The following is a 22,370-nucleotide window of genomic DNA, read 5'->3' as shown; positions in this document are numbered from 1 at the left end:
CTTTTCCTAAATTGCAGACGCTCACGAAGTTTCCCATCACAGTCTTCTGTTCAGCACCCACTGCTTACAGAATGCTCGTACAGAATGATATGTCCAGGTAAGATATGCTAGTACATAAATATTTAGAGATAAAGGTGAGAAGTGGATGCTAAAATAAAAGACCAGTCTGCCTACAGCCAGAGCTTCAGACTAGTAGGTAGGTACAGGGTTTGGCAGTTTCTTCCTCCTTGTCCTGTACCTCTTCACTGCTATTCTGTAAACAATGTCTGAGTCCAGGGCAGGCTCTTCCAAACATGGAGAGGAAAAGGAGAGTTCTGAATCCAGTGGCTATAGGTAAGAATATATTTAACCTTTTGGATGACAGCTATTACCTGAGCTAATATATAAGTTGCTCCTTTTTGGAACCTTATCCCAGTTAACATAGGGGAGGGTGCATTTTTTTGTTTTAAATTTTCTTTAAAAAATATTTATTTATTTATTCATTGGACAGATAGAGAGAGGAGAGAGAGAGAGAGAGAGAGAGAGGAATAGAGAGAGAGAATGGGTGCACCAGGGCCTCCAGCTGCTGCAAATGAACTCCAAATGCATCAGCACCTTGTGTATCTGGCTTACATGGGTTCTGGGAAATTGAACTTGGCTCCTTAGGCTTTGCAGGCAAATGCTTCAACTGCTAAACCATCTTTCCAGCCCTATTTTTATTTTTTAAATTATTTATTTATTTGAAAGCAGAGAGGGAAAGAAAAAGAGAGAATGGGTGTGCCAGGGCCTCTAGCAGCTGCAAACAAACTCCAGATGCATGTGCCACTCTGTGTATCTGGCTTTAGGTGGATACTAGGGAATTGAATCCTGATTGTCAGGCTTTACAGGTAAGTACCTTAGCCACTGAGTTATCTCTCCAGCCCAAGAATGCATGTTTTAAGTTCTATTACTGATTCAGCTTGAAATGATTGGTTGATGCTTGGAAAAGACTAAAACAACTATTTCATTATACTCACAACCCAATCCTTCTGATCTCTAGGTGTGTCAACGCAAAACACAGCCCCAGTTCCAAAGGGTGTAAGACCTAGTTTATTCTGAGCTAAATAAAAGCAACCATGACCTGAGAATGATATGCCACCATGAGAGGTTATATGAACTTTCATAGTCACCGGACAAAAGAAAATGATAAATAAACACATTTGCTAAATACACTGTAGTGATGGCAGGCTTCAGGGGGCAGGGCAGTGAAACGTTTTTTTATAAGTTTCAGATGTTAAAATATTATGCTTTAGAGCTAGTGGGGGCTAATGGTTTGCTAAGTTTAACAACACATTCTAAAGGTTTTATCTAGTAGTCACAAGGACATTAGGTCAGATATGAGGGTTGGTATTAAATGACTATTAAGTGGACTAAAGATAGACAAAAATACTTTAAAAAATATTTCTTTTAGCATTTCATTTTTATTTATTTGAAAGAGAGGGAGGGAAGGAAGGAGGGAGAGAGAGAAGGAAGGAGGGAGGAAGGGAGAGAATTGGCACACCAGTGCCTCTAGCCACTGCAAATGAACTCCAGATAGATGCACCCACTACCTTGTGCATCTGGCCTACATGGGTCCTGGAGAATCGAACCTGGGTCCTTTGGCTTTGCAGGCAAGCACCTTAACCCTAAGCCATCTCTCCAGCCTGCCAAAGACAATTTTGGCTCTCCATCTGGCAGTATTTCTTCTCTCTACAATTGTGAAATTCTGGCCATTCAATTTGTCTGTGGGATCTTCCACAGACAGATATGAAGGAATTTTCAATTTATGATTTGAAAAGTTACTATGGGTGTACATTCCCTAAAGAGGGCATGGTGTTTCTTTGTAACAAGTGATTCAATCCCAAAAAATAGAGAAAAGGAAAAGTGAAAAAGCAAAACTGATATTTTGGGTATTACTTTATATTAGAATGATCTGCTTATTTTGTATTAAAAATAATCCTAATTTTATCTCCATGTTTCTTCTTAAACCTAACTGTCACCTGCTTTCTGAGAAGCTATAACTTCACAAACTTACATCATTGTGTGAGTGCTGGGGAGCCCATCAACCCTGAAGTGATGGAACAGTGGAGAAAATGGACAGGTCTAGACATCTATGAAGGATACGGACAGACAGAAACGGTACCTGACCTCACTGAAGATGGGGCTGGACTTGATTCAGTCAGATAAATAAAACCCAAATTGTCTATTGTGTCTTGTTATTGTTTGAGTGATAAGTATATAGTGTAATTAGGGGTTTGCAAAAGGAAAAACCTGAGAGAAAAATGTTGTATAAAAGTTTTATATAATATATATTCATATTTTTAAAATATAGATTATTTTAATAACTAGGAGTATATTATCTCTTGAATATATCAGTAAATTGTCAATTTCTATAATCCATGAGAATACAAGCTTCATAGTTAAGCTCTTCATAAACAGTAGCTGAAAAAAATGTATGATACGTGAATAGAATTTTTGTTATTTATAATGCTATTTCTTCCCCTTCTTCTTAACTAGGTGCTAATCTGTGGAAATTTCAAGGGAATGAAAATTAAGCCAGGCTCAATGGGAAAGCCTTCTCCTGCTTTTGATGTGAAGGTTTGTATGTCCCTTCCCAGAAGGATGTTTAACAACCCAGATTCACACCTACTCCCATATACACTGTTCTGATGATAATCCTAGGTTATTTCCATACCTTAGTTTCTATACAAAGAGGAAAATGAGTGAAAAATGTTAGCTTAATAACCTCTTACTTATTTTTACAAATACCTATGTTATACCATGTAGGTCTAACCATTTATAAGTATTAATTCACTTAATTCCCAGATGTAATTTAAAGGCATACTAATATGGCAACCATTTTGCAGATGAACATACATTAAGGTTAAGGAACTCATTCAAGCTACTATAGTAGGTAGCCAGTCTTGGGCAATCTGGTTCCAATACCCATCTTCTCAACTATAACACCTGGTGAAGGAAGTCAGGACCTGCTTAAAAAGTAGCACAGATTCATAGTGATTATAGCATATACCTTCTCTGCCAGACTGGGGATTTCCAGGCTTTTGTAAAGACTGCCTTTGCCACCACAGGGAGCCTGAGAGGCATTCTATTTCCCCATCTGCACACTTTGCACAAGATTAATATTGTTCTCAAGTCAACTCAGCTCACTAATACACCAATATATAAAAGACAGCAGCAGCAACCAAAAGACAAAATGGATGAATTCCCAAAGTAGTGCGCTCAGACCCAAATCTAACTGAAGTTTAGTTGTAGATTGTTTTCCAAGCTCATCTGATCATATAAATCACAGTTACTTGTTTAAAGTGCTCATTCTCAGGTCCTCTCCTGGGAAAATCTGAATTAATAGATATGGAGTAGAACCCTGGAATCCATGTTTAACAAAGACATTGGCTAAATGATAAAAGTAGATCACAGAACTATATGGTACAAAGTGATCCTATTTTTTTTTTTCTATAACTATCTCAAAAAAATTACCAAAACATGATCATTGGTGGTTGGTAGGATGAAAGAAAATTTTAATTCTTTTTTCATATAATGGTAATCACATTTGGTAATATTTTATGCAACAATAAATTAAAGAATTACATTTCTTTTGGCAAGTTAAATTATACTTAAAATGCTTTAGAAGACAGCACTCTGGCAAAACACATATAGTTAAGCTTTAACTTTTAAAAATAATTTTTAGATATTATTTATTTACTTGACAGAGAGAGAAAGAGGAAGATAGTGAGATAGAGAATGGGCAAACCAAGAACTAGACTCCAGACACATGTGCCACCTTGTGCAGCTGTCCTATGTGGGTAATGGGGAATTGAACCTGGGTCTTTAGGCTTTGGAGGCAAGTGCCTTCCCTGTTAAGCCATCTCTATAGCCCCAAAGTTAAGATTTAAGATTTGCCTATGCATGGTGGTACACACCTTTGATCTCAGCAACACAGGAGGCAGAAGTAGGAGTACCACTGTGAGTTCCAGACCAGCCTGGGACTACAGAGAAAGTTTCAGGACAGCCTGGACTAGAGTGACACCCTATCTCAAAACAACAACAAACAATTTATGATGTGGTATTAAATTAAAATTACCTTAAATAAGTTGTTCTGTTTTACCTTAGATTGTAGATGAAAGTGGCAATGTTCTTCCTCCTGGACAAGAAGGGGACATTGGTGTTCAGGTTCTGCCTACTCGACCACCTGGACTTTTTACTCATTATATAGTAAGAAACTCATTTTAGAAATCTCTTCTTTTCTATTTATTTCTCAAAAGTGTGGATAACTTTTCCCATCTTCACAACACACACCTAAGATAGGGACTTTATCCTTTCTTGAGAGGTTCATTGCCCTGAATAATAATCCTACAGGAAAGGGATTAAAGAAACAACATATTTTCCACAGAGCACATGGGACCACTTCTTCGCTGGATGACATGAAGGCAAGAGGAAGAGAACCATAAATAAGAAGGCCATCACATCTATGTCTTTTTTAATTTTTGTTTTTGTGTTTTGTTTTTTCAAGGTAGGGTCTTACTGTAGCTCAGGCTGACCTGGAATTCACTATGTAGTCTCAGAGTGGTCTTGAACTCATGGCAATCCTCCTACCTCTGCCTCCCAAATGCTGGGATTAAAGGCGTGCACCACCACTCCTGGCTCATATCCATGTCTTTTTAACCCTCCCCCCATTGATGTTTTCCAACTGTCAAACAGCAACCACTAGTTTTCCTAACATCTATCTAATTAGCTCTCTCCCTTCTCAGAAAGAATTAAAGGAGCAGGGACTGGGGCAATGAGAGAGGTTAAGTAAATTCCTTCCTCCAGAGGCTTTCTAGCTCCTTACTGCTTTGTAAGCATATTTTATCTCTAATTATGGTATACAAATTAGAACAGTTTATATGAGTTTTGTAAAAGGTACAGGTCCTATTTATCACTGACCTTCACATAAGGTAAGAATACTTCACTCAACTCATTTTAATTCTTATGCCAGAGTTACAGACCCACTTCTTTTTATATAAAACTAAAGAAAAAAAATATGTTCTTTGAATTATTACATATTAGTACTTTCTCTCTCTCTCTCTCTCTCTCTCTCTCTCTCTCTCTCTCTCTCTCTCTTTTTCCAATTTTTGTTTTTGTTTGAGGTAGGGTCTTACTCTAGCCCTGGAATTCACTCTAGTTCCAGGCTGGCCTCTGAGTATTCCCTTCTCTCTTTTCCTGCCACTGTTAGTTATTAATTAGGAAAACAGAGTTAATTTTGCTTACTCTTCAGAGCTGTGAGATACAGTAACATTGTCTTATGATCTACTTAAGAAAATTCTCCAGGATTGTACCTAGTCTTTTTAACTGCAATTTACCTTTCTTGTGTTGCACTAGCTCCATACTGGAATTTCATCCCCATTCCACTTTAGCATTCTTCATTCTAAGCCTTTTCAAAGGAACCACACATTTTTTAAAAAAACATTTTAAACTCCAACTGAACAAAAGAGTGATTCTGTATTAAGAAAATACTATTTTTTTTGTAGGATAATCCTTCACAAACAGCTTCAAGTCTACGAGGCAATTTCTACATCACGGGGGACAGAGCGTATATGGATGAAGATGGATATTTCTGGTTTGTTGCAAGATCAGATGATATCATATTATCCTCTGGGTAATTTTCTTCTACATTTGTGTTTGTCTGTGTTAACTCATATTAGAAATCTGGAGTGAACCTAGGGGCAACTCACCCCTATAAATTCTTGTCACTTGTTTTACTAGTTACCGAATTGGACCATTTGAGGTAGAAAGTGCCCTGATAGAGCACCCTTCGGTGGCAGAGTCAGCTGTTGTCAGCAGCCCAGACCCCATCAGAGGAGAGGTAAAGGGACTGATTTGCTTCAACTTGCTATCTTGTTTGCCATTTACATGCAAACATTCAAATAGTACTTTATTGGAAAAGAATTACTTTATTCAATAATATCATATTCACTCAATAGACAAGTCAGATTAAAATTCACTTACTAAATGCAGGTTAGATAGAAATATGTTATCCAGGGCAAAAGAGATAGCTCAGTGAGTGCTTTCCTTAAAAGCAAGAGTCTGAGTTCAATCTCCTTAATCCAAGTAAAAAAGCCAGCCATGGTGGTGCCCACTTATAAATTCTAGCACTGGGAAGACAGAGCTAGGTGGCTGTCTGGAACTTACTTAGCCAAACAGTGTAGCCTGAGTGAGCTCCAGGCCAGTAAGAGACTCTGTCTCATGAACGGTAGACAGCATCTAAGGAATGATGCCTGAGGTTGTTCTCTGGCCTCTACATGCACGTATACAAATGTGTAAATTCTCACACATATATACCTGCATACACGTACACAAAAGAAATATGCTAGCCAGAAAACCAAAACAAACAAACAAACAAAAAACTCTGTTGCAGAGTGTAAGCAAGAAAAACATGCTAGAAAGAATTCTAGTGCTTTCCATGGAGGGCTGGGGCAAAGACAGGTGGATGACAATTCTTTAGACTCATTGAGAAAGAATGCTGCAGAAGTCACCTAGAGTAAGTTGACATCCTCCACTGTGGAATCAACAATGTTCTTGGTGATACTGAGGAAGAGGACCAGCACCAGATATGAGGAGGGGGTGCAGGGTCAGAGGCAGGAACTAAGGCAACCATGAGCCAACTGGGTAGGTAAAGAAACATTTCGAGGGCTGGAGAGATGGCTTAGCGGTTAAGCGCTTGCCTGTGAAGCCTAAGGACCCCGGTTCGAGGCTCGGTTCCCCAGGTCCCACGTTAGCCAGATGCACAAGCGGGCACACGCGTCTGGAGTTCATGTGCAGAGGCTGGAAGCCCTGGCGTACCCATTCTCTCTCTCTCCCTCTATCTGTCTTTCTCCCTGTGTCTATCGCTCTCAAATAAATAAATAAATAAAATAAAATTAAATTAAAAAAAAAACATTTCAAGTGATAAATGAAAAGCAAAGCAGGAGTTTAAAGGCCACTCCTGCCCACTTGATAGCTTGGACTAAAGATACCATGCCACTCTCCAGGCTCCTTTCACCAGGCAGGGCTTCCTGAGTTTCACCTATGGTTCCAACTTTGTCTGGAGTAGGCAATATGTTCCCACATGCACTTTTCCTATCTATATTCCTTCTAATACTAAACCAAATTTTAGAGATGACATTGATATCAGTGCAAGTCTAAAAACTTCCTGTACCTTGAACTCAAGTTCCTTATCTCAAATCTTGCATTGTATAGGAGAGTTATACAGTTTTCAGTCTCAGAGCATATAACTTGTAAGTCTTCGTGGATGGCCCATAGTTGTTTCAGATATTGAGTAATGGCAGGTGTTTTGCTCCTTGCTAGGATGAGAGCCTCTGTCTCTATAAAAGGAATTATTTCAGGGAGGGTGAGAGCAGACCAGTGGTTTTTGAAGTTTGTGTCTTCATTGAACTCTCCTGGCCTGATTTCTTGATACTTGGATTCCCCCACTTTTCTGCTATCATCAGTTTTATCCACCCAGACAAATGCTTGTTTGGGACAGGGTGGTTATAGAACCTTTATGACCACAGTTGGCTTTGCAATCACCAGATGACCCAGGATAAGGCAAAGATCTATATGTGAGTTACAGTTGCCCCAACAGTTCTAGGGTCTTGGTATAGTGTTATATTATTCAATGAGCAGTTAAGTTTGGCCTGCGTCTCAATACTGGTGCTGCAACATTTGCTGACAGAGGATACAATGCATCTCAAGGTGCCCATGCAAAAAATGGCCACACACTACAAGCCATGAGCAGCTCTATTCTAGCGGAGGTGGGTCCTTTTCTAGGTTGGGGCCAACCAAGTCTTTGATTGTGTAACAGGTTCCAGAAGTATTACTCAAAATCAGATAAAATGAATACACAAGGTTAATATCCCAAATATTAGTCATTTCTATCTATCTACCATAGTCTTACAACATATTATGTACACTTTTACACTGTTGCCTTTATTTAAGCATGGTTTTGGTGCTTTGACTTAAAAAAAAACTAAAAAATAACTAAATTTGTCTCTTTCCATGTATTTTAAATTTTTTGTCCTCAGGTGAGTTATCCAAATACATAGGTCTTAAAATGACTATTTCCTTCACTTGACAGTTAACAATTCCTCAGTTGATCGTCACACTTCAGTTCTTTAAGGCATTTCACATGGCTACTTTGCTTTAAAAAAAATTATCTTCAGGGGTCTGAGGAGATGGCTCAGCAATTAAAAGTGCTTTTATCTATTTATTTATTTGTTTTTTTCCTGAGGTAGGGCTTCACTCTAGTCCAGGCTGACCTGGAATTCACTATGTAGTCTCTCCGGTGGCCTTGAACTCACAACAATCCTCCTCTTTCTGCCTCCTGAGTGCTGGGATTAAAGGCATGCACCACCATGCCCAGCAAAGGTGGTGCTTGCATTTAAAGTTTACTAGCCTAGATTCAATTCCCCAGTGTCCACATAAAGTCACATGCACAAAGTAGCAAAAGGCCCTGGAGTACTCATACTCTTTCCTTGCAAATAAGTAAAGAATTTTTCTTGTTTTTTTGAGGTAGGGTTTCACTCTAACTCAGGCTAACTTGGAATTCACTATGTAGTCTCAGGGTGGCCTTGAACTCATGGTGATCCTCCTATCTCTGCCTCCCAAGTGCTGGAATTAAAGGCATGCACCACCATGCCTGGAGAAATAATTTTTTTTTTTCTTTTTGGGAAGTAGATGTAGCTCAGTGACAGAGTGCTTACCTAGCAAGTATAAGGCTCTATGTTTGATGTCCACTACCCCCATTCACAAAGTGATTAAAAATAATTTCTTATTTATGAAAACAATATTTAGATTTTAAATGTGATTTTAACATTGGAATATGAAAGAGCTAAAAGAAATAGTTTCTGAAATGACTAGGTCCTCACATTTTTTTCTTTTTTCAAGGTAGCGCCCCACTCGAGCCTGAAATTCACCATGTATTCTCAGGCTGGCCTTGAACTCATAGCGATCCTCCTACTTTGGTCTTTCAAGTTCTGGGATTAAAGATGTATACCACCCTGTCCAATGGCCCTCAAATTTTTTGTGTTGCACATGTCCAAGAATTAATTAATTTTTTTTTTTTGAGGTAGGGTCTTACTTTACTCCAAACTGACCTAGAATTTACCGTGTACTCTCAGAGGTGGCCTCAAACTCACTGTGATCCTTCCTCTTCCTCACAGACATCCTCCTACCACTCTCTCCCAAGAGCTGAGATTAAAGGCATGTGCCACCTCTAAGAATTTTACAAAGGCCATAAGCCACTATTAAGACTTATCAATAACAGAATTTTTTTTTAAGGTAGAGTATGACCTTACCCAAGGTTGATCAGAACTCACTCTTGGTCTTGGGCTCATGGCAATCCATCTACCTCAGCCTCCCAAGTGCTGGGATTAAAGGCATGTGCCACTACGCCCAGTTCAGAAATGTTCCTTACTGGCATCATCTAATAGGGAAACCACACAGAGCTATTAATAATTGAAATACAGCTAACTTGAGTAAAGAAATTTTATTATAATAAATTTAAATAGTCACATATTGTTAGTAGCTGCTAGATTTAGATGGCACAGCCAGAGACATGTCAGAAAAATCCAAGATTTTTCATAAAATTTCAGAAGCTAAAATAGGTTTTATAAAGTACCAATGCAGGGCTAGAGAGATGGCTCAATGTTAAAAGCACTTAAGCCTGATGGCCCAGGTTTGATACCCTAGTACCCATGTAAAGCCAGACACACAGTGGCACATGTGTCTGGAGTTTGTTTGTAGTTGCAGGAGGCCCTGGTACACCCATTCTCTTTTCCTTTTTCTACTCATAATAAATGTTTTTTTTTTTTAAAGCATCAAAACAGGGGCTGGAGAGATTGCTCAGTGGTTACGGTGCTGGCCCGCAAAGCCTAACAATCCAGGTTTGATTCCCCAGTACCCATGTAAAGCCAGATGCACAGTGGCACATATATCCAGAGTTTGTTTGCAGTGGCTAGAGGACCTGGTGTGCTCATTCTTTCTGTCTGTATCTCTTCTCTCTCTTTCTGCTTGCAAATAAATAAATAATTTTTTTAAAACTTATCAAAACAAACAAACAAACAAAAACACCCTTTGAAAAACCACTCGACCCTGGTTCGAGGCTTGATTCCCCAGGACCCATGTTAGCCAGATGCACAAGGGGGCGCACATGTCTGGAGTTTGTTTGCTGCAGCTGGAGGCCCTGGCATGCCCATTCTCTCTCTCTGTATCTGCCTTTTTGTTTGTTGCCCTCAAATAAATAAGTAAAAATAAACAAAAAAAATTTATAAAAACACTCTAGGGGGCTGGAGAGATGGCTTAGCGGTTCAGGCACTTGCCTGCAAAGCCAAAGAACCTTGGTTTAATTCCCCAGGACCCTCATAAGCAAGATGGTGGCATATGCATCTGGAATTTGTTTGTAGTGGCTGGGAGCCCTGGTGTGCCCATTTTCTCTGTCTGTCTTTCTCTCAAATAAATAAATAACACTCTCTTTGTACTTTAGCTGCTACACCTAAGATCTAGCATTTATTAATTTATTATTGATTTGCAAGCAGAGATACAGACAAAAAGAAACAGAGAGATCATGGGCACATCAGGGCCTCCAGCCACTGCAAACAAATTCCAGATGCATGCCCTACTTTGTACATCTGGCTTTATGAAGGTATTGGGGAATTGAGCCTGGGTTGTTAAGACTATGAAGGCAAGCACCTTAACCACTGAACCATTTCTCGAGCCCAGATCTATCAGTTTTTGATGACATGTGTTAAGCATCATTCTAAGCTTTAGCTCTATGTCCTAAAACTCTAGGCAGGATTTCCAAAACTTGCTCAGGGAAGAATAAACGTTAGGAAACAAGATTTGTTAGCCTAAAATAATTAGGCCTATTTCTTGTATTCTGCTAGTTAGAGAGCAAAGACCACTATAATTTCTATAACTACTCCATGTAAGCAGGTCAGAGCAACAGCAAAGTGGTTAATAGCATCATTATTACCTTGTATAAAGAATGCACAGTCAGACATGGTGGTGCACGCCTTTAATCTCAGCACTCAGGAGGCAGATGTAGGAGGATCACCATGAATTCAAAGCCACCCTGAGACTAAACTGTGAATTCGACATCAGCCTAGATTAGAGTGAGACCTTACCTTTAAAAACAAACAAACAAATCAACAAGAATGCACAGGAAGGGCTGGAGAGATGGCTCAGCGGTTAAGGCACTTGACTGCAAAGCCTAACGACCCGGGTTCGATTCCCAGAGTATACACATAAAGCCAGATACAAAAAGTGGTGCATGCATCTGGAGTTTGTTTGCACCAGCTGGAGGCCCTGATACACTCATTCTCTTAGTCTCTTTTCCATTTCTCTCTGCCTGCAAATAAATAAATATTATTTTAAAATGCATGGGAAGAGCTGGAGATGAGTAATAGAGTGCTTGCCTACCATGTACAAGGCCCTGGAAAAGGGGAGTGAAGGAGCCAAGTACAGTATGGTCTCAGCACTCAGGAGACTAAGGCAGGAGAATTGTTATTAGTTTGAGGCAAGTCTAAGGTACACAGGGAGATCCTGTCTCAAAGAAAAAAAGCAAAAAAAAAAAAAAGGTCCCAGTAACCTGTTCCCTTAAATAAATATATATATGCCAAATCCAGTGAGACAACTATTTTTAAGGGCTGGGCTGAGAGTAGGGTACTAGAAATAGGGCTGTTACACAAGAGGATGTACTTAGTGCACTGCCAAGTTTCCAAGAAGAAACTTAATTGATGGAGAAAATAATGAGGTACCCCGGACAGAAGTTGTCAAGCACAGGGTAGAAAACAGATTGCAAAATGAGGCAGATGAAGAGGGTTCAGGATGATAAGTAAAACAAAACAAAACAAACAACAACAACAACAAACCAGAGGCTCCACAAGTTCTCTTGAGCTGAACAGAACAAGAGGTGTGGAAATCAACTGGGTTACTGAAGAGCACAGAGCTGGGATCAAACTCTACTCAAAACCCTGGCTCAACCCACTAGGCACTAGATTCCCAGTTAGAAATAGCAAACAAAACATATTCAGACATAAAAACTCAAGACTCACCTCTTTGATGTTTCAAATGTTTATTTTAGGTAGTAAAGGCTTTTATTGTTCTGAATCCTGATTATAAGTCACATGATGAACAACAACTAAAAAAGGAGATCCAGGAGCATGTAAAAAAGATGACAGCACCTTACAAATATCCCAGAAAGGTAGGTATACTAGTTAAGAATATTTTTTGTTGTGTTCTGGCAATGTTCCAACTATTTAATTTTCCTTTTTGTTTTGGTTGAGGCAAGCCCAACAGACTGGCCTTTTTTTCTAATGTGTGTGTGAGACAGAATTGGCACACCAGGGCCTCCAGCCACTGCAACTGAACTCCAGACGCATGTGCCCCCTTATGTGTATGTGCAACCTGCATGCCTGCATCACTTTGTGCATCTGGCTTACGTGGGACCTGGAGAGAACATGAGTCCTTAGGATTCAAAGGCAAGTGCCTTAACCAATAAGGCATTTCTCCAGCTCCTAGTTTTTCTGTTTTAATGGTCATTTTCCTCAAATATACTACACATAATGTTCCAAACAGATCTAATAATACATGGATAAACAGACTTTTTTTTTTTAATTTTTATTTATTTATTTATTTGAGAGCGACAGACTCAGAAAGACAGATAGAGGGAGAGAGAGAATGGGCGCGCCAGGGCTTCCAGCCACTGCAAACGAACTCCAGACACGTGCGCCCCCTTGTGCATCTGGCTAACGTGGGACCTGGGGAACCAAGCCTCGAACCGGGGTCCTTAGGCTTCATAGGCCAGCGCTTAACCGCTAAGCCATCTCTCCAGCCCCAGACTTTTTTTATAGTAAAGTGAAGCCCTTAATGAAATTTGTTTGGTCATTTGGCTCACTGGATTTGTAGTAAACAGTAAATATCAAGAAAATCTCAACAATAACTCTCCCCTTATTGGTTACCATTCTTTCACCTAGAATCTATAATAGAACTATTATATAGTTGGCTTAAGTGAAAACTGGAAAGTGCTGGACTCATTTTCACTTCCTTAATTCCAACAGATTGAATTTATTGAAGAGTTGCCAAAGACTATCAGTGGGAAGATAAAAAGAAATGAGCTGAGGAAGAAAGAATGGAAAGCAATTTAAATTCATTCCCTTCATCACCCTAGTATTGAAAACCAAACATGGTGTGCATAATCTGCAGAAACAAGATTATGAGTGATAAAAAGTGTGCTTAAATGTTTCTAAGCCATTTAAACAATGTGTGATTATGACAACAAAGGCCTAGTTTTGCAATCTAATAATCAGTGAATTCTTTTCCTTTAATGTCAATGTTCCTGTATTTGGTAACATAAAAAGAATACTCAGGGAAGTGCTGAGAATTTTTTTTTCTTTCACAATTTTTATTAACATTGTCCATGATTATAAAAAATATCCCATGGTAATACCCTCCCTCCCCCCACCGCACTTTCCCCTTTGAAATTCCATTCTCCATCATATTACCTCCCCATCTCAATCATTGTGAGAATTTTTGATACGTAGTTTATAGAAGCAGCTTCTGAACTAAATTTTTTCCCTGCTAGTTTTCAAACTTAATTGGATAATTTCAGTATTAATATACAAATCAGGACGAACCAATCTTCAAACCTTGAAATAAGACTAAATACCTTGCAAGTGTTTAGAGAAAAAATAGTAAGTTAGAAGATTGCCACAGGTCTTATCTGAAAATTGACCAGGGGTTTTTATTAGTTGTAATTTTATTCAAATAATTTAAAAATAGTTTAAAATTTGTTTAAAAATGGATATCATGTACTTTTGTTGCTTGTTAAACTTAATATAGTAAATAAAAAACCCTGATGTTCCTAAGATGGTATTATAAATTCAACAAACATTAATATATGAAATAAAAATGAAATTATGTAAGACATTACCAAAATGCTCAAATTTGAGAATTTTGGGAACAACCAGTATTCATACATAAACAAACCAAAGATAATGTTAGGCAACTACAGAGGGTCATGAAATCTGCTCTGTTTGTATGTGAGTGCACTGTGCGTGTATGTTATGTGAACTGCTCCATTGTACCTAGAGCTCAGATACACTAAGTCTCTATAACTTGTAGCTCTATGCCTTTTAGTTTTTCTACACTAAAAACCATTTAGCTCTACTAAAACTAGTAACATAGCTCAGATGTTGCTAATTAGATAGCTTAGTCGATAAAGGATAAAATGTGTGTCTTGCAAGCATGATGATATGAGTTCAATCATCAGAACCTATGTAAAAATGGTGAGTGTGATGGTACATGGTTATGCTTATAATCTTAGCCCTGGGGATACAGAGACAGGAGAATACTTGGGCTTGCTGGCCAGCCAGTCTAGTGTACTGGAAAGCTCTTGGACAATTAGCAATACTGTATTAAAAAAGAAAAAGAAAAAGAAAGAAAGGAAGAAAGTTGAATGGAACCTGAGAGGAACGATAACTCTAGGTTGTCCTTTGTCCTCTATGTACACATACATCCACATATGTGCGCCTGCAGACCCACACACATGAATCTACACATAACAGATGAAAAACAAGGTAAAGAGTGTTTATCAACTCCTCATTGAAGGCCTGAGTCGTAAAGACTTTTTAGTAGGTAAATTTAAATTTCTGTCATAAATATGGCATGTGTCTGGAGAAGTAACAATGAGTCCTTCTGTGGAATGAGACAGTACTGTGCTGTTGGCTCTTTCCTTTTGAAGTGTTTGTTCCCATTTAAAAAAACCACAACATTTTCTATTTTCTTGGTATTTCCCAACAGGGCAACAATAGAAGACTTTTCCATGATTCGGGCCATTATTAGAGACAATAAGCCTCTTAGATCTTCGGCCACACTTGCATAAGGGAGGTGTCATTTTCCCATTCTTCCAAGGCTCCTGTAGATTAACTGTAGACAATATAGAGGGGATAACTTTCTGGAAAGAATTTACTGGTGAACAATCAGATGATGTAGGCTTTTCTTCATGAATAGTGAAGGTCTGCTTTTTGGCTGGTGGGAAAGCAGGGAGATTAGATGAATTCCTTTTAGTGCCACCAAAAAGAGGTTGTTTCCCCAAAACTGAAGGAAAAGATGCACAGGCATCATCATTGTTGAATGAATATGACTTGGATTCAGGTAACTTAAATGAAGAAACATCTGAACCTGGACATCCCACTTCTTTAATGTTATAAATTGTAGTATGAGGACTCTTGTACACAACAGACTTTGAGGCTTCAAATTTTTGAGGAGTTTCCTGGCTGCCTCCAAAGTTATCATGACTTTGTTTTGCTGATTCTTTTAAAACCATTGATCTTTCTTCAGAATTCAGTGAAGTATATATGTTTGTATTACTAAGAGGAGACATACAACCTGTACCTTGCTTAGGATGAGATGATGGCAGTAAAACTACATCTTCCCAATCATCCAACATAGGCAAGCAGTCAAGAGTAGAACTCATTTCCATATCAGAAACATGATTAATGGAGGGAATGGTTGTAGACACAAGAACCAATGTGGAACTAGATGTTGAAGACTTTGATTTAGCATTAAGTGCAAGCTGTTCATTTTTTCTTTGCTTCTGCATATAAAGAGGTAAATTCAAGGTAGGAGACTGCAACTGTCCCACAGAACTAGAAGGCTGATTGCTAAAAAGAGGTAAACAAGTTTGGACATTGTGCAGGCCTGCTTTTATACTGTTCTTCAGTTGTAACTGATCCTGCTGCACCTTTATAGAGGAGTTCACATAAACTGAACTCATTTGAACTTTTTCATGAGTATTTGCACTGTTAGGCTCCCTTTGATATATGCTGGGACCCTGAATACCAACATTGCAAGATGTTTCTTCAGCTTGATCTGTATTCAAACTCCTGGCCAAAATGTTGGGATTCTTCTTAGAGGGAACCTATGATTCCAAGGGAAATCCACAGCTTTAAGAACTGTATAATTTCTTTAGGAGACATTATATGGCATGAGAAAAAAGAAAAATGTTATGGGACTATAAACAATTATACACATGAATTCTACATTTCAATAAACTTACTATCACTCTGGAGTTTGAGATGACATAATAAAGAGGCAAGACCCCACTAACCTTGTTGGATGATCTCGTAATTTTCATCAGGCAACCATCCCTGATCATTTTCCAAGCAAGTAGAGCAGTGTTCCGAGAATCATCTAACCCTGAGGAAATGAATAACAAGCATTTATAGTGGTAGGTACTAGTGTAAAGATATAACAGAAAACAAATCACCATTTAAATAGAAATGAGGACATACTTTTAGCTTTATGATCACTTACTAATTTTAATGACAACAAACTGGTCATATGGAAAGTTAAGGCATTACCACTACAGGATCTCTTGTATTTAAACAAGATGTGAAAATATGTGAGACATTTTCAAAAATTGTGAATAGCCCTGCACAGGCAAATCTGAGAGTAACCAAATATGTAGTGCTCTTCTCTTGTCCACTGTATTGTTGGGCACTTCTACCTCCATTTGATATGGCTAATGATCTTTATTCTTCTTAAACAGCTAGAAAGCCATTAGAAGGCAGTTTTTATAAGAAAAACCAGAAACAATTTGAATTATATATCAGTAGCAGTTTTTACGCTGAAGGATATTTGTTACTAATGGCATTACCCACCTTCATGACATTAATATGAAAGATTTCACAAAAGTCAAGTGACATGCATAATAAAATGATTATGTGGACTGGAGAGATGGCTTAGCGGTTAAGCGCTTGCCTGTGAAGCCTAAGGACCCCGGTTCGAGGCTTGATTCCCCAGGACCCATGTTAGCCAGATGCACAAGGGGGCTCACACATCTGGAGTTCGTTTGCAGTGGCTGGAGGCCCTGGCGCGCCCATTCTCTCTCTCTTCTCTCTCTCTCTCTCTCTGTTGCTCTCAAATAAATAAACAAAAAAAATTTTAAAAAAAGATTATGTTGATACAAACCAGAATGTTCTCGTCCTGAGAATTCTATTCCCACTTCCTGCAAGGCACCATTTAATCCTTTGGGTTTTCTTTTATAGAAAAGCTAGACAAATAAAAGAAGATCTATTTGAAAGGACATGGAGTTATTTTTTGTAACCTTTTTTGCAATTTTTAGTTCTATCACATTTGGAATGTGCTTGAACATTTCAAAATAAGATATGTATTTAAGATATATATTTATGTGAATAACCCCAAAGAAAATATCTTATTTTTAGAAACCAGTAGAAATGTGTAGGATAAAATATAATCAAGTTTCAATAGAAAGTGAGCCCATTCCCATATTTGACCCTTACCTTGTACATTGCTCTGAGATCAATCCAAGAATTTAAGAATACAGGTTTTAACAGCTGTTTTCTTTTACACTCATACTCCAGGCAAATCCCCAAGTCCCAGTCTGCATTATATATGTTAAAATAGGAAAGGCATTGATGTTAGCATTTTTCCATTTACAAACAAAATATAGAAAGTGATATAAAATAGAACAGTAAGATTTATTCTGCTAGCAATTAATATTTATATGCTTTATATTTTTAATATCTAATATGACTTGTTATTAGAGAAATTATGCTGGGCTGGGCATGGGAGCATAGGTCTTTAATTCCAGCACTTGAGAGGCCGAGGATCACTGTGCGTTCAAGGTCACCCTAGACTACAGAATGAGCTTCAAGTCAGCCTAGACTACAATGAGATGCTGCCTCAAAAAAAAAAAAAAAAAAAATTAAATAAAGTAAAAATAAAATAAAAAAGGAAGGAAGGAAGAAAAGAAAAATTAGGTTAAATACATTTCTAAATGACTTCTTAAATATCCAAAAGTCGGGCTGGAGAGATGGCTTAATATTTAAGCTGCATGTCTATGTTGGTCAGGCTGGCTTCAAACTCCTAGGCTCAAGCATTCTCCCCATCTTAGAATTCCAAATAACCTACGCTGCTTGGCTCAGGATGACACTTAAAATTTTAAGATACTCCAGAATCATGATTTGAAAGGTATAAATGAATTAACTTTTCTTGGTTAAAAGATATAAACCACTTGATTTTTTGTCCTTGGACCATTAAATCAACAATACAATTCCAGGTTAACAAATATAAAACTAGAAATATAATATCATATAGTAGTAAGGTTGCTCATTTGTGATTTATAGGCATAACTCATGTTCTTACCTGACCAAGTAACAAATGCACATAACTTTACTTCAGAAGTAGGCTCTGTAACCTCAGAAGCAAAAATGATTTTCTTTTGCTGCTGAATCTTACTAATCCATTTACAGAACTGAGATAAGCAAATCTTCAGAGGGACACCTTCATCCACTTGAACCTGATTAGAGAGTCACAAAATCTGAACTAAATATGACTGAGCAGTTATTATAGTTATGTCATTTGGGAAGATTAACACAGAAGAAGTTCTGACTGGCAAGGAGTTTATCTGTTTTTTGTTTTTGTTTTTTTGAGGTAGGGTCTCAGTCTAGCCCAGGCTGACCTGAAATTCACTATGTAGTCTCAGGGTGGCCTTGAACTCACAGTGATCCTCCTACCTCTGCTTCCCAAGTGCTGGGATTAAAGGCATGAGCCTCCACTGGCTGGAGTTTATCTCTTGAAAGAGGTTATAGTAGAGAAATACTATAATGATTAGAATTCACCAAGGTAAGAAAAGTTAGGTTGATAAATCCCTTCCATTCCCTGTTCTCTCTCCTTCTCCCCCTCCCTCCCTCCTCTCCTTCTCTCTCTTCTGTGGTGCTGGATATCAAACCCAGGGCTTCACACATGTTAGGCAAGTATCCTCACACTGACGTACACACACAGTTCTTATCTTTATAACACTATTCTTTCTAGTGATTTCTTGCTTTTGCTTTTGCTTTTTCCTTTTCTTTCTTCTTTCTTTCTTTCTTTCTTTCTTTCTTTCTTTCTTTCTTTCTTTCTTTCTTTCTTTTTAAGACAGGTTCTCATGTAAGCTACACTGGCTTCAAACTCACTATGGAGCTGAAGATGATTTTTAACTTCTGAATTCTAGGATTACAGGCATGTACCATCACACCAAGTTTATGTGATAGTGGCAACTGAATTCATGGTCTACTGACTGAGCTACAGCCCCAGCCTTAACACTGAATACATCTATTAGATTTAGTCCACAGCTATTTTCTTTTGTAAACTGACTTCTGAACTTTAAAATTTGTATCATACCTGCTTTATGCCTGTCAGTTCCATGCAGAATTCAGAAAGAACTGGATGTTCTTGAGGCTGAACATAAGTATGAAATTCACATTCAATCTCTCCAGTTGATGTACTCAATAATACTGCTGGAAATTCAACTAAATGAAAGAATAACCAATTGACACCTGACTATGTCATGTTTAAGTTAATGTTGTATCATCTTAAATTAAATATATTCTGCTATCATAATAGCATTATTAATCAATTTTAGTAAAAAGCATATTAAAATGATCAAAAGAGGTGTGATAAAGTTATGAAAAAGTTAAGCCAAAGAATAAATCAAAACAGTAAAACTATATATATATACACACACGCGCATTTTTTTAACAATTAAATGTAAGACCATATTGAAGTTGAAATGCACTCTTTTATTGTAAAGGCATTTTTTCAGTTTCTCTCCAATTAATGTTTTATAATCGTTTAAAAAATTTTTTGGTTTGTTTTTACTTTATTTGACAGCAACAGACAGAGAAAGAGAGAGAGAGAGAGAGAATGGGAGTATCAGGGCTTCCATCAATGCAAACAAACTCCAGATGATGCACCACCTTGTACATTTGGCTTATGCGGGTACTGGGGAATTGAGCCTTGAACTGGGGTCCTTAGGCTTCACAGGCAAGTGTTTAACAGCTAAGCCATCTCTGCAGCCCATGTTTTATAATCTTAAAACAAATATTTTACACAATAATATGTTAAAGTACTTGGAACTTTGTTCTTTTTAAGACAAGACAGTTTTTATATTAAGCTACCAACTCACAGACATCCTGTTTTCTTAAACTGTTGTTGGTTTATATCTATAATCTTTAAATGACTTATCTAGTGCTAACTTTAGTCATTGACAGTCCAGACTTACTTATTTCAGGGCTATTGTGGCGCTTCCCATCATTCCAGCATGTAGATTCAAAATCAATTACAATTAAGTAATCATATGCTTGCTCTGCAAGAGATCAGGGTGTTGTTATGCTTTGACAGTGTTCAAAGTGCAAGGTTTCTAAATGTAAAGAAACTAAACATATAACTTACTAGATTTTCTTGTTCCTAGGTTCCCATTTGCTGGTATAATTGACTTTCTCCTAATTAGTCCAAGTTGCCTAAAAATACAAAAGCCAGTAACTCAGTCATACTCCTGTTTGAATAGGTTACTAAACTAATAGTACTGGGATGATGGCAAAACACTCATCAAAGTATTATGATTGGAGTTGAGTGTGGTGGCACATACCTGTGATCCCAGCACTTACAAGAAAGAGGCAGGATTGTGAGTTCAAGGACAGTTTAGGCTACATAGTGAGACCTGTGTAAAAGAAAACTGCAACGATGCACTATGATTGAAGGGAACTATACTTTAAAAGCAAAAGATCTGGATGTTTGTATTAACAACCATCCTCCCTTGATTTTAGTAGCCATATTACCAGCATGGGTCCATTGAACTGTATGTGGTGGTGCACAACTTTAATCCTAGCCTTTGGGAGTCTGAGGTAGGAGGAGCAATATGAGTTTGAGGCCAGAGGGTTACAGAGTGAGTTTGCCATCAGCCTAGGACAGACTAAGACCCTGCTTCAAAAAACAAACAAGGAATGGAGAGATGGCTTTGTGGTTAATGCACCTGCCTGTGAAGCCAAAGGACCCAGGTTCGATTTCCCAGGACCCAGGTAAGCCAGATGTACTATGTGACACATGTATCTGTACTTTGCAGCCACTGGAGGCCCTGGCATGCCCACTCTCTCTGCCACTACCTCTCTCTCTCTCTCTCTCCCTTGAATCAATAAATAAATAATTTAAACACAAACATTTTTAAAAAGATATATAATATATACGCATATATATACACATATATATGTATGTGTATACATATACATATACATATATATATCAAAGAACATATTTACAAATAGGCTAATTTTACAGCATTTTGCAGCAATACTTAAAAACTCAAATGACTGTAAAGATGCACTAAAGGTCTTTAGTTACTTTTGTGTGTATTTCTCAAATCCTTGCTATGTTCTTACACTGTTAAGAATAATATAAGGCATGGTCTTAGTATGCAAGAACTTTAAAAGCCCAGGTTCAATTCCCCAATATCCATCTAAAGCCAAATGTACAGACAGATACATGTATCTGGAGTTCTTTTGCAGATATTGTTTTTATTTAAGATGTAAGTGGAGGAATTGGGGGTGAACATTAAACACTTATTAATACCAACAGCAGTTATCAAACCAAGATGGTGACCCCATCTAGATCACTCTGGGAGGCAGACATTTTTTACAACCCATATTTTATGAGTAGAAAAGGTAGGCAATTTGTTCAACACCATAGATATTGTTAAAACGTGGGACTCTCCAACACCTAAGCTCACACATTACTTTTAAAAATGTTTTTGTTTTGAGACAGAATCACAACTATGTAAACCAGGCAACAATCCCGTCTGCCAGTGCTGGATTACAGGGGTGCGCCCCATCATCCACACTGCTTCTAGGAGTCAGAAATGTGCCTGAGACAGGCTATGGCAAGGCACATTTTAAAGTGGATCAGGGGCTAGAGGGATGGCTTAGCGGTTAAGGACCTAGGTTCGATTTCCTAAGACCCACGTTAGCGAGCTGCACGCATAAGGTTCGTTTGCAGCGGCTGGAAGTCTTCACGCGCCCATTCTCTCTCTCTCTCTCTCTAAATAAATAAATAAAATAAACTGGATCAGGCAAGTGTGGAAGCTTGGTGGCGGCAGGGGGCGGGGAGGAGGACGACACCTGCCTGAGGCTAGCCAACAATCTACAGTGCGCTGTGGCCCACGCTCTAAAAGGCCAGGCAGGGCGGCGCGGGCCACGGGGCGAGAGCCCAGCTGCGTTCTTGGGCTTCCATTAACCTCGCGCTGATGCCGGCCCGAGAGCTCGAGCCCAGAGGTTCAAAGGCGGAAGCACCAAGCAGAGAGGGCAGGTCGCAGAGGAGAACGGCTGCCTCCTGCACCGACACTGCGTGCCCTAAGAGCGAAGCCCGGGAAAACCCTCGCGTACCGCGCCAGCCGCTTGGTCGCCATTCCCGACACTCCTTGCTCTCCGCGGCCGGCTGCCGGAAGCGGGCGCGCTCACTTCCGGTCCGTTCAAACTCCCGCGCGGCCGAGGACCGACGTCCCCCCT

At 38.6% G+C, this 22,370-nt stretch overlaps 2 protein-coding genes across 6 annotated transcripts in view; one reads left to right on the top strand and one right to left on the bottom strand.

Moving 5' to 3' along the window:
• Positions 1-13,895, top strand: part of Acsm3 (acyl-CoA synthetase medium chain family member 3) — a 30,114-nt gene extending 16,219 nt beyond the window's left edge. For 2 of the 3 annotated variants that reach the window (XM_004665407.2, XM_045142848.1), the window contains exons 7-14: positions 18-97; positions 2,013-2,136; positions 2,515-2,595; positions 4,126-4,227; positions 5,523-5,650; positions 5,758-5,857; positions 12,113-12,232; positions 13,089-13,895. In XM_004665407.2, coding sequence (XP_004665464.2) covers positions 18-97; positions 2,013-2,136; positions 2,515-2,595; positions 4,126-4,227; positions 5,523-5,650; positions 5,758-5,857; positions 12,113-12,232; positions 13,089-13,175 — 822 coding nt within the window. In that variant the 3' untranslated portion in view covers positions 13,176-13,895. Of the gene's footprint in view, positions 1-17; positions 98-2,012; positions 2,137-2,514; positions 2,596-4,125; positions 4,228-5,522; positions 5,651-5,757; positions 5,858-12,112; positions 12,233-13,088 lie in introns of those variants that run through there. The other variant, XM_045142849.1, reaches the window with a different exon arrangement.
• Eri2 (ERI1 exoribonuclease family member 2) lies at positions 13,499-22,328 on the bottom strand. Of its 3 annotated transcripts, XM_045142845.1 has the most exons (9): positions 22,248-22,328; positions 20,266-20,333; positions 20,096-20,179; positions 19,216-19,343; positions 18,199-18,352; positions 17,334-17,434; positions 17,002-17,083; positions 16,139-16,227; positions 13,499-15,949 (listed from the first exon to the last, which is right to left on the bottom strand). In XM_045142845.1, the coding sequence occupies exons 1-9, from the start codon at positions 22,268-22,270 to the stop codon at positions 14,621-14,623; spliced, it is 2,058 nt and encodes a 685-aa protein (XP_044998780.1). In that variant the 5' UTR covers positions 22,271-22,328; the 3' UTR covers positions 13,499-14,620. The 3 variants fall into 3 exon arrangements, with proteins under 3 accessions (XP_044998780.1, XP_044998781.1, XP_044998782.1); XM_045142846.1 differs by lacking the exon at positions 22,248-22,328 and having other exon boundaries at positions 19,216-19,272; positions 20,266-20,281; XM_045142847.1 differs by lacking the exons at positions 18,199-18,352; positions 20,096-20,179; positions 20,266-20,333; positions 22,248-22,328 and having other exon boundaries at positions 19,216-19,293.
• Positions 22,329-22,370: the final 42 nt, after the last annotated feature.

This window comes from Jaculus jaculus, chromosome 2 (assembly GCF_020740685.1).
Source record: "Jaculus jaculus isolate mJacJac1 chromosome 2, mJacJac1.mat.Y.cur, whole genome shotgun sequence".
Lineage (NCBI taxonomy): Eukaryota > Metazoa > Chordata > Mammalia > Rodentia > Dipodidae > Jaculus > Jaculus jaculus.
The sequence above is the reverse complement of the archived record's forward strand: the minus strand, read 5'-3'. Positions and strand labels throughout refer to the sequence as shown.

What these genes read in the sequence shown, in the direction of transcription:
- Eri2 (XM_045142845.1), bottom strand. Translation starts at nt 22,270, where the DNA reads ATGGCGACCAAGCGGCTGGCGCG. An exon ending in CCACAATAGCCCTGAAATAA is followed by an intron (nt 19,344 to 20,095) that starts GTAAGTCTGGAC and finishes TCTTTCATTTAG; the next exon opens with TTGAATTTCCAGCAGTATTA. An exon ending in TTACGAGATCATCCAACAAG is followed by an intron (nt 15,950 to 16,138) that starts GTTAGTGGGGTC and finishes TTGGAATCATAG; the next exon opens with GTTCCCTCTAAGAAGAATCC.